We start from the raw sequence: 12,725 nt of genomic DNA, 5'->3' as shown, positions 1-12,725 counted from the left end.
TATTATCTTATTTAGAGCTTAAGTTTAGGATTTGTTGTATTCCTTTACGATCCATTTAAATCGTACTGATGTCTGTCTTTTTGTGTTAATAGAATGGTTAATGCTAGAAGAGGACAGAACATGCAAGGGAACAGGCAGCAAAGGAGAGCAGCACATAGGCTGCAATATCTCTTACAGCATCAGCAAATGGAGGAAGAACAACAATTACCTAGGTTTCAAGATGATGATGGTCAATAACATGTAGAGTAGGAGGAAGTTCAACAGACTCAGGATTCTCAAGATTGGAGCTATAATCAAGGCAGAGATTCAGAGTATCTTCCTCATCTCAATGATCTCATTGCTCAGGCTATAGAAGCAGGTATAACAGCTACACTTCGGAATCAGCCACAAGTTCAGCAAGCACCTATCCTAGCACCAGTGTTCAGACTGATCCTTGCGAAAAAGGCTAGGAGTTCTTTCACAAAAGGGAGCCCACCTAAGTTTTCAGGCTCCATCGATACAAAAGCAGCTCACCAGTGAAAAAAGGACATCGAGTGACATTTTCGCATGGTTAAGTGCACCGAGGTTCAGAAGTAGATGATTACTACTTTCAAGCTTGTCGAAGATCCACTCAAGCAAGTTTTTCTCTACTATTTCATGATAATCTATGCAAGAAAAACTCATTGATTCCACTATAAGGTGTATACTGATTGCTGAGATGAGGCTATTGTCAAAGTTGTTGATGTGGGGGTTGTATTGAGTAATGACTTGGTGTTTCAAGCTACTGTGGTCGATTCTGAAGGTTGACACAAGTATAATTCATCATTTTACATTTATTCAGACTGTGTTTGTGTTAAGAATATGCTGAAACTGAACTTGGACGGTGTGGTCACTAGTTAAGTTTGTTTTTCTAAAGAAATCATGGATTCAAGTGCTATTTGATTATACTTAGCTATTTAATGATTAATGCTACTAGCTAGTATATTTTGATGAATTAAGATTGATAACGTTGAGTTTGTGATAAAGATATGGCATGCTTTGATTTTGAGTATTCTGTGATGAAGCTGTTTTGTACTGAAGTTAATCTGTGCTGAGGCTACTCTATACTGAGGCTATTTTTGTGTCGAGGCTATCTATGCCAAAGCTGTTATATGCTGAATCAAGGACTTTGACTGAACTGGTGATATACTCGTGCTGTGTTTGATTATACAAAGCTATAAACATGAGTACAATAGTGAAAGAAGACTGTATAAGGCACTGGTGAATTGATCTCAAAAAGAATTTCCTATTTTACCCCTCGGACATTTGATACAGCAGATTGTAATTCTGAGGCAGTAAATTAGAATTCTGTGTTGTCTAGCTTATTTGAATTGTATTTGGTATGTTGACACTTGTTGTAAATGGCAGTGAGGCATGACCCTCACCCTATTGTTGAGTGGTAGTGAGGTTTTACATCCTCACCCCATTGTTGAGTGAGCTTTAAGAGCTTATTGGGTCCAACCGTGGTTGCTTTAGACAGGAGGAATGGGTGGATGCATTGTGGTGTCCTAGTGTGTATGTATTGGTTATGAAAACTAGTGTCTATTCTGGTGCATGGGTGTGTGTAGAGAGTGAGACAGCTGAGTGTGTAACAAGATACATATAACTAGTGGATTGGTTATTGGCCGAGGCTAAGAACCATGGTTTTCCATATTTAAGAGGGTTTCCTTCTAAATTTTATGTTGTGTGAGAAAATTTTGAAAGCAAAGATTTAACCAATTCACCCCCCCTCTTGGTTCAACAATTGGTATCAAAGCTTTGGTCTGCATTGTGAGGTTCTAACATGCCTGCAGTGATCCCAGCAATGGATGAAGGCCAAGTTATCAACAAAGCTCCAGGGTTTGAAGGTTCAATCTATGATTCTTGGAAAACTAGAATAGAAGCCTTCTCAATGTCTCAATCATATTACGTTTGGCATGCTACTGTAAATGGTGTTGTGACTCTTGATCCTGATAACCCCTCTGTTAAAGATAAAAAGGTTGTGGCTAATGATAGCAAGGCCAAACATGTTCTCTTCTGTGCTTTAAGGCAACAAGAGTTTACCAGATTTAAAAGTTGTAAAACAACCAAGGAAATGTGGGATTCTCTTCAGGTAGCTCATGAAGGAAATAAGGTTATTAAGGAAAACAAGATACAGCTACAAAAAGTTCAATATGAGGTGTGTAAGATAGAAGATAGAGAAACTATTGCTGAGTACATGTTTAGAATCAATAACCTTGTTAAGAATATGAGAGCACTTGGTGAAGATATTAAGGATGTTGATGTTTGTAAGAAGATATTAAGGTCACTTACCTCTAGATTCAATCCTAAAGTGACAATTCTCGAAGACAAAGATCTTTCTAAAGTGAAGATTGACGAGTTTCAGGCCTCTCTCACTGCCTATGAAATGAGAATTGGTGTTCCAGCTATTCATAAAAGAGAAGCTGCTCTTAAAACAAAGGAAGTTGTTGAAAAAACTGAAGCAAAGTCTGAAGATGATTTGGAAGAAGATGAGGTTGCCTATCTTGCTAAGAAATTCAGAACGTTCAGGTTTAAAAAGAAGAATAAGCTACAAAATTTAACTTGCTATGGTTGTGGTAAACCTAGTCATGTTACATTTAAGTGTCCGAACACAAAGGGGCAGATTCAGAAGAAGAATGAGGGAGGAAACTACAAAAGAAGGTTTGGCAGAAAAGCAATTATCTCAGACTGGGATGCGGCTCCTGAAAAAGAAAAACTTGAGGAGACACAAGAAGATGAATGTCTCTTTATAGCAATTCTTGAAGCACCATAAACTTCTGTTCAAGTTGAAGAAGATAGTGACACTGAGATTGAAGAAATTCTTAAAGAGTGTGAAAGGCTTACAGTGAAGTGTGATCAACAGAAGGCTTAGATAAAAAGGTGCAGCTCAGAATTGTTTAAGTCTAAATAAATTCTCACTAAACACTTCAAACTTAAACTGTCAATGTTGTGTTCAGTTTCTCTTATTTTCAAAGCCTATTGAAATCTCAAGTCAACACTTAGTGGTCTACCAAGAAGTTTAAAGAAGAACTGCCTCTCATTCTAGAAGAAAGATCCCTAAAAGTGGCTGAGATCTGGAAGCAATCCACAAAGCAAATTGGGAAGACTGGAATTGGCTATGTGTGTGATTCAGCCACAAAAGTCAATCAAACTCACTTTGTATTTGTCAAAGCCATAATTGTTGAAGTGTATGCAAGGTTTCCTATCATAAAGCCTCGGAGGTTCAAGGATGAGTTACTTAATAACACCTGCAATGCTCTAAACTTTAGCAAGAGAGACTTTATTACCATAGCTATAAAGAACTTCAAGATAACTAGATTGTATGTCAAGAAGTTTGACTTAGCTTCAGCTCAGAAGGTCAATAACAAAGGATCATTGGTGAAGACTAAAATGATGTGGATTCATAAGAAGCTAAACTCTGTGAGTCTTCTTGTGTATACCGACTTTAAAACTTGCAATACTCAAGACATATGGCATGTTGATAGTGGCTGCTCAAGACGCATAACAGGTGATGGTTCCAAATTTAATTTGTTGAAGCAGTTTGATGGTGGAAATGTTATCTTTGGAGATAATCAAAGAGCTAAGATTGTTAGAATTGGTACTATGAGTAAGTCTAAAGAGTTGCCCGAAATCCCCGAAGTTCTATTGGATGAAGGACTCAAGCATAATCTCCTCAGTGTTAGTCAATTGTGGACAGTGGGAATGAGGTCTGTTTCAATAAAGAAAAATGCAATGTGATTGATCTTGAATCAAAACAAGTTTTGTTCTCAGTTAATTGATCTTTAGGAAATGTGTACATAGTCACTGAAGAAAGTCAGGTCACTCAATGTAATTTAACAACCTGTGATGAAGCAAAGTTGTGGCACAAGAGGTTAGGTCATCTTCATTCAAGAAATATGTCCAAGATTCTGAAGCTGAAAGCTGTTAAAGGACTGCCTGACATTAGTTTTAAAGATGATCACCTTTGTAAAGTATGTTAACAAGGAAAGCAAACCAAAGTGTCATTTCCTTCCAAGCAAATCAACTCTTCAACAGCTATGGACTTGATACATATGGATCTCTGTGGCCCTACCAGAACCACTAGTGTTAGTGGAAGTAAATATTTCATGCTTTTTATTGATGATTTTAGTAAGATGGTGTGGGTTTACTTCTTAAAAGAAAAATCTGAGGCCATTACATACTTTATTATGTTTGTTAATCTTGTTGAGAATGAAAGAAGTAGCACTGTGAAGAGACTTAGGTATGATTTTGGCTCAGAATTCATCATGAAGGAGTTTAAGCACTACTGTGATGATAAAGGTATCAAGAAAGAGTTCTTAGCTGTTGCTACTCCTTAGCATAATGGGGTTATAGAAAGGAAGAATAGGATAGTTCAGGAAATGGGTAGAACAATGCTTCTTGAAAAAGGTATAGCAGAAGGTTTTTGGGCTGAAGCTGTGAGTACGACTGTGCACATCATAAATAGGGTTCTTCTCAGACCTAATTTAACTAAAACACCTTATAATTTGTGGTATGGAAGACCTGCAACTGTTCACTACTTCAAGGTGTTTGACAGCAAGTGTTATATACTAAACCACACTGATAGTTTGGGCAAGTTTGATTTAAAGGCAGATAAAGGCATATTCTTGGGGTACTCTAAGAAAAGCAAAGCTTACAGGTGTTACAATCTAAGGTCTACAAAGGTGGTTGAGTCAATTCATGTGAAGTTTGATGAGAGTCCTAAGTCCACACCTTTTGAAGACTTTGACAATACTTTTGGTTCAAATGAAACCAGTTTCTTAGTTACTGAATCTGAAGATCCGAGGGAAATCATTTATCCAGTGCTGTAGTAGCAGGTTCAAGTGAAAACATCATTAGTTCATCTCAAGCTGGAGTTCAAACAAGAAACAAGAAAAAGCTAAATGATTTAGAAGCTGAAGATGGTGAAGAATACAGTCACTTTGCTATGCTATCATCCATTGAACCAAAGTCCTATTCTGAACCTCAGAAAAGTGAAGACTGGATAGCTGCCATGCAAGAGCAACTTGATTAAATTCACAAGAATGATACCTGGACACTCATTCCAAGACCTAAAGACAAGAATATGATAGGTTCAAAGTGGATTTATTGAAACAAGAAGAATGAGAAGGGGTCAACAATAAGAAATAAGGCAAAATTGGTGTGTTAAGGCTATGCTCAGCAAACTAGAATTGATTATAATGAAACTTTTGCTCCAGTTACTAGAATAGAATCCATTAGAATGCTTCTATCTTTTGCTTGTCACAAACAAGTCAAAGTATATCAAATAGATGTTAGTTAGCCTTGCTAAATGGAGACCGAAATAGAGAAGTTTACTTGGAACAGCCTGAAGGTTTCGAAGATTCAAAGTATCCCTCTCATGTGTTCAAACTAAGTAAGGCCTTGTATGGTCTCAAACAAGTCCCTAGAGCCTGGTATGAGAAGTTGTATTAGTTCTTAGTTGAACAAGGATTTCACAGAGGCAAGGTTAATAATACTCTTTATGTAAAAACTCATCAAGAACAGTTTCTAATTCTGCAAATCTATGTTGACGTACCATATTTTGTGGCTCGAACACCTCATTAGCTTCAGAATTTGCCAATTTCATGAAGAAAAGGTTTGAAATGTCACTCATAGGGACTCTCAGATACTTTCTAGGCCTGCAAATTACATAAACTTCCTCTAGAATCTTCATATCTCAACAAAAGTATGCCTCGGAGCTACTTAAAAAGTTCAAAATGGATGATTGTAAATCTATCTCAAAACCTCTATGTCTTAATACCAAACTCTTACTAAAGTACACCACTGAAGCTATTCCTTCAACACTTTACAGGTCAATTATTGGTAGTTTGCTGTATCTTACTACATCTAGGCTTGATCTAATGTATTCGGTGGGTTTAGTGGCCAAATTTTTAAGGAATCCAAAGGTTTCTCATCTTTAACCTACCAAAAGAATCCTCAGATATGTCAAAAGCACCATCTCATATGGTCTATTCTACATTTACTCACCCTCAATGTCTATTACAGCCTTTTCAGATAATGATTGGGGTGAATCTTTACCTGACAGAAAAAGTACCTCTGGTTATTGCTACACTCTGGGTTCCAATGTGGTCTCGTGGCTGAGTAAAAAACAAGACACTGTCTCTCTTTCAACCCCTGAAGCTGAGTATATAGCTACTTCATAAGCTAGTTCACAATTACTTTGGAAAAAAATTACTCTATCAGATCTTGGCATTCCATTCTCAGGAACTCCCAAGCTTTTTTGTGATAATTAAAGTGTTATTGCTATCAGTAAGAATCCCACACTGTATTGGAAGAGCAAACACATTGACATCAGATATCACATTCTCTGAGATAAAGTTCAAAAAGGTCTTATTGATATTACCTATTTGCCTACTGAAGATCAACTTGCAGACATCATGACCAAACCTCTTCTTCCTCAGAGATTCTCAACCTTTCGAGCTCCTCTAAGGGTTGTTCCTCCTCCTTTCTGAACTTATATTGTTGGTCCTTCTCATCTTTTGACATTCAATGTCAAAAAGGGGGAGAAATGGACTGGAACAAGGATAGCTTCAAGCTATTCCTTTGCATTTAGGTTGTTCTACTTATAGGTTATTTGGTTTTTGTCATTAAAGGCAAAAGGGAGAGATTGTTGGTCCTAAGTTACCTTAAGGAATGTTTGCCTTTTAATGTCCAAAAGTAATACTCAACCTCGGACATTAGCCTCTGACATTGCAATGCTCAGCCTCGGACATTGAAGGTTCAGCACTTCAGCCTCGGATATTGAAGGTTTAGCACTTCAGCTTCAGACATTGCAATTCTTCTGCCTCGGACAGAGATGCTTCAGCCTCAGACAGAGATGGTTCAGCACTTGGGTGTTAACTACAGGTGCTCACAGGGGCTCTATGATCTTTTCTCAGGTGTATTCCATATATATATATATATATATATATATACACACACACACACACACACACACGTTTGCTCAATGTGACACGTTTCAGTGGTCCTAGAGAAGAACGTAACACGTTTCAGTGGTCCTAGAGAAGAATGTGACACATCTCCGTGGTCCTAGAGAAGAATGTGACATGTATCAGTGGTCCTAGAGAGCTGGTTTATGCAAGAATATTCCATTCTTGGAGGCTAAGTTTGGACAGAAATGGAATTCAGTACTCAAAATTCTAACCTGCTGTAGCTAGAAGAACAGTGATGAAATTAGCCAAGGTGGCAGGCCTGCATTGGTCCATTGCTCTGAAAAAATCTGAATTGTGCTCTCCCAATCATTGGTGAAAGGTGACAGGTGTATATCCGTGGTGTGTGAGGCCTTATGAAATTAAGAGTCACTATAAATATGTTGTTCTAAGGCTCCTTAGGGTTTAAGCCTCTCGAATTTACATTGCACATTGAGTTGTTACTGAAAACCCTCAAGTATACTATGTCAAGTGATGAGGCCACTTATGAACGCCAAAACAATGTAGTGAATGTTCGGTTCAAGAAAAGCCTTTTAGGTCAAGTTTAAATTTATAAAAACCACTACCACCACTACTACTAACGTAGCAAGAGTGAGTAGGGATCGTCCCAAGGGATTATACGTGTTGGAATTTAACTTCAACTTTAATGTATCAATTGATTGCAAAAGATAGATATTGGTTAATTAAACTAAGATGCAAGGAAATTAAAATGCAATTAAAGTAAACTAGTGAGAGATAGGGATTTAAGAGATATAAAGAGAGGTCTTAGGGTGTTGGAATCACCACTAAGCCCATGTAATTAACCACTTGCTTTCCATTAATGGGGAATACATTATTGTGAACAAAATGCGACTACCAATTGCAATATTAAGCATGGACCATCAAATTCATGTATGAATTGTCTACCTAACCAACAAATAAACTAAGTGTAGAACAACCCATCAAATCTAAGCATGACCCATCAAACTAGTCACAATTGTAGCACACATCAATCTAGAGAATCACGAAATTTGCAATAATAAGCCATGGAAAATCAAATCAAATATAGATTGTCTACCTACTTACAAGCATGAATTAAATTGTAGAACAACCCATTAAGCATAAGTATAATCCATCAAATTAATTAACAAACCCATTCAATGAAAACCCATGCTTAGCCATCATTAGATCCTTAATTAATCACACATAGACATGCAACCAACATAGAGAATCTAGTGTAGAGATTAATTCCCAAATAATCACACATAAGACAACATGTAATCAAATAGAGAATCAATAGAAAGAATTAATCCATATGAATCATGTAAGAAATAATTCCTAATCTAATCACACATAGACATGTAAATAAACTAGAGAATTAATATGAAGAATTAAACCATAGAAATCATAGAAATATACCAAGATTCATTAAATTCACAAGGCTATAACACTAATCATAACTATATATATAAATCCCCTAAAATAGAAATACAAGGGTTTAGATTAAACAAGACTTAGGGCTCATCCAAGCCCTTAGTGTAGATCTAGCCAATCATGGAGGAGGTAGAAGTGGTCATGAAACCCTCAAGGGTAAGCTCCAAATATGGCTCCATTTTCTTCTTCTTCCTTTTTGAAGCTCTAGAGAGAGAGAGTATGGAGATCTAGAGATGTGTTCTTGAGATGAGCCTCCACTTTCCTTTTTTCTTCTAACCCCAATCTCTAACATTTTTAAAGAGAGAAAATAAATTTACAATGTAAAAATAAAATGATAAAAAGCCTTTTTGGATAAAAACAAATCTGAGATATTTTGAAGATATTTTTGGGAAAAGGACAAAAGTGGTTGGTAGAGTGGTACAGCTGGATAAGATCTGACATGTGGATAAGGACAAGAAAGTTCGATCGATCAGAGAATGATGTTGGATCGATCGAACTTTTGGGATCTCTGAAAATGACGTCATGGCCTGGATCTATCTTGAAGTGCTGAGATCGATGAAAGTTGGATCGATCGAACTTTTCTTGAGATCGATCGAAGTTGCTGAGTTCCACCTTTTGCTTCCTTTTGCTCCTTTCTTTGACTCATCCCAGAATTGCTTCAATTATGCTCTTATTTGGCTAAGTTAGTTTATTTTGGGGATAAGTACTTGAAAATGGAAATAACACGAAATCAATACAAAATGGGAAAATAAGATAGATAAAGGTTCTAGAATACCTAAGCTTAAGGGGTTTAAATACGCACTTTTAAGTGCTCATCACACACCCAAACTTAAATATTGCTAATCCCTAGCAATGAACTAAAAAGTAAAGGAATGAAATGAACAACTATAAAACTATGAACTAGAAAGCAATAAATGGATAACGCCACTTTCGTAGGAAACACAATTACATTTAGCATATGCAACAAGCCTTTTAAACCCCTAGGTTACCCCTAGTGGATGAGTGAAGTCTCGTGAGAGTTTCCAAAAATGATACCCACAAACATTAAGCTCATTCTTTCAAAAGAGGCACCAATATTGCAAACAAGTATTGGGAGAAAGCTACCTCAAGTATGCAATTTTTCATACATTTCTAAGCAATTTCCCAAAATCTCAACATCAAGCAAGCAAGTATGGTCCTCCACACATCAAGAAAATGATCATGAAAATCAAAACAACTCTAGAATCCTTTTTGAGTGGATCGGCATCAAGTATGCTGCTATCTTAGCCAACTAAAGAAATGACCATATCCTTACCCTCAAACTAGAACACAAATCTAGTACCAATCATCAACACAAAAAGTAGACCTTTTATTAAAGCTTTATTCATCTAGGTGCGCTTATTCTTTTCACTCGATTTTTTTATTATTAATTTTTTTTTTATGTGCAATGTGTTGATCATTAAGCTTTCCAGCTATTCATGAGGTCTAGCGTTAGGTCAATGACTCCTAAACTAGATGGCTTTAAGGCACTATGTAACAATCCTGGGTTTTTCAACCCAGTGTGTACTGTGATGAACAGAAAGTTGACCCGATAACGGATTCGAAATGCGAAAGCAAAAGATAAATCTAAAGTCTATAGAGATGCAAACCATCCCCAAGACACCAATGTGACCTTCCATGAAGTCACAGAGCTCAAGGAAATAACCGGAAGCGAAAACTAACATGAAAAGGGTCAAATAATACCCTATGGCACCAATGACAACCAAAGGGACAAAATCTAGTTCAAACTAAACCAAGAACACCACTAAATGGCTCACACAAGATTAACAAAATCTAGTAGGAAGGAACGAAGCAATAAAGGCCTGAAGAAACAATCAACCAAATAAAACCTACAAGGCAGCTCCATTTCGGTCGACCGAAATGGAGCTTCAGTCTGCCGAAATGAGCCAGGAAAAAAAAGGAAAATATCCTTCATTTCGGTCGACCGAAATGACAAACCGGTCAACCAGTTTGTGGCTCGAAACTGAAAAAGGCTACTGGAATTGGACTTTTACTGTTCAATTGAAATTCGAAGGCCATCGGTCGACCAAAACAAGCTACCGGTCAACCGAAACAGGTTGAAATGCAAAGAATGAATCTGTTAAGCAACAAAACTGAAAAGAAATTCCTAAGTCTCAAATAGATCCCCCATTGCATGATCAAAATGAATTGTATGCAAGTGTGTGATGATGTGGACATACACGCAAGTGTAAAATAACATTTTAAACTTGCTGAAATTGCCCATGGCCTTATTACAATTCATTTACAATATTTAACATGTCAAACCTCCAAGTTTGAAAAATTACATTTCATAGGCAAAACTTAAACATACTAACACTTGCATGTTAACAAAAATGCTTCTACAGAAACTTCAATTATGCAAATCACCAAAGCAAGTGCAAATCTCCAATCTTATATCCTGTACCTGAAATATACCTTAGTAACTTTGGGGTGAGCAACATAAAGGTACTCGTAGGAAATGAGCATACATTGACCTAACGTTTTACAATTTTATCACCTTAAGGTGAAACATGCTAAAGGGGCTCATACCACCTAACGTCTATATCAAGATGAGACTCAGGGAGTATCCTAAGCTACCCTAGATCATTTTCTAGCATCAATCACATCATCCATGCAATTCAAACCACATAGGAGCATGCTATACAAAGCAACATGGTATAGATTCTCAAAGTTATCAACTTGAAATCTAAAATGCGAAAACAACCAAAGTGGGTCACGCCACCTAACGTCTATATTCCAAATGAATCTATAGGATCACTCATAAGCTACGTTTGAACAACAAAACATAATCACAATATCTATACAATTTAACCAACATAGAGGCATGTTATACCAAGCAATATGATATAGATTCTCAAAGTTATCAACTTGAAATCTAAAAGTACGAAATCAACTAAATATAGCAATATAGTATAATTAGAATATCTAATACCATACATCAATACATAGATTCTCTAGGTTATCAACTAGAAATCTAAAAGTGCGAAATCAATTAGTGGAACACTTGGACATCTAAGCTCGGAATTCTACCGAGACCGCACGGCTATTACGGGGACTAACCCGAAGGTAATACCACCCCTAGTGTAACGACCCTAGATTTTTTAACCCAGTGTGTCCTGTGATGAACCAAAAGAATGACCCAATAACGGATCCGAAATGCGGAAACGAAGAAAACTAAGTGGCCACTAGAGATGTACGCCATCCCTAAGGCATCAAAATGACTCCCCATGGCATGATCAAATTGCATTATATACTATTGTGTGATCATGTGAACATACATGCAAGTGTAAAATGATATTTTAAACATGCTACAATGGCCCATGGCCTTATTACAACTCATTTACAACATTTGACATGTTAGACCTCCAAGTTAGAAAAATTATATTTCATAGACAAATCATGAACATGCTAACACTTGCATGTGAACAAGAATGTTTCTAAAGAAGCTCAACTCAGCAAATCACCAAGCAATTGCAATCTCCAATCTTGTATCCTATACCTGAAATATGCCTCAGTATCGTAGGGGTGAGTAACATAAAGCTACTTGTAGGAAATGAGCATGCATCGACCTACGTTTTACAAGTGTACATGATTTAATCGTTGTAGTTCATTCCACCTAACGTCTATGTCAAAGGTGAGACTTAGGGAGCATCCTAGCTACCTAAGATCATTTCTAGCATAAATAGAAATCCTCTACTCACTATGTGATCCTACACCATGGTCAACACACACATCTATGGTCAATTGCACAAAAACCCTCCTTTAAAACCATAATCCCAAAGTGGCCCAAAGATATTTGCAGGATTAAATTGTGAACCTACACTTGTCACCAATCCATGGCTCTTTCCTAAGCTTAAGCCCACACCTACACTTGTCAACCGTCCAAGCCAACAAGTGCACCAATCCTAGGCCAACAAGTGGGTGATTCCTCACCCTCCAAATGTCATCATTCAATGCATCAAAGTGTTTCTACACAAATGTTAACAAGTGGACCAATGAGAGTGTGACACTTGTCACACTTTTCAAAAATTACAAAAAGGTCCTTTTTAAAAATATCTTCCAAATTTAATTACAAAATGGTCCCCAAGATGAAATCCGAGCACAAAAAGTGAGGTTGTGAAAGGAAAAAGGATAAACGAGAAAAAGACAAAATGTGAATAGTGTTCGAAAAAATAAAATATGGAAATGACACAATCCCCAAAGGAAGTTGTCAATCCAAGGAAAAGAGTCTCAGAAACCATTCCAGAGCACTCTAGATGACATCAAGTGATGAAAAACCGAACCCAA

The 12,725-nt window shown here is 37.0% G+C and overlaps 1 protein-coding gene across 1 annotated transcript; it reads left to right on the top strand.

The window, feature by feature from the left end:
* Positions 1-1,801: 1,801 nt before the first annotated feature.
* Positions 1,802-4,355, top strand: LOC132296552 (uncharacterized). The gene is made up of 4 exons (XM_059794743.1): positions 1,802-2,759; positions 2,805-2,863; positions 3,022-3,725; positions 4,235-4,355. Exons 1-4 carry the CDS (start codon positions 1,802-1,804, stop codon positions 4,353-4,355), a joined length of 1,842 nt encoding a protein of 613 aa, XP_059650726.1.
* The last annotated feature ends 8,370 nt before the right edge of the window (positions 4,356-12,725 follow it).

Source organism: Cornus florida, unplaced genomic scaffold (genome assembly GCF_030987335.1).
Source record: "Cornus florida cultivar Cherokee Brave unplaced genomic scaffold, ASM3098733v1 CherokeeBrave_3.0.0_Hap2_Chr02, whole genome shotgun sequence".
Taxonomy (NCBI): Eukaryota; Viridiplantae; Streptophyta; class Magnoliopsida; order Cornales; family Cornaceae; genus Cornus; species Cornus florida.
Note: the sequence above shows the minus strand (reverse complement) of the source record. Positions and strands in the feature narration are given on the sequence as shown.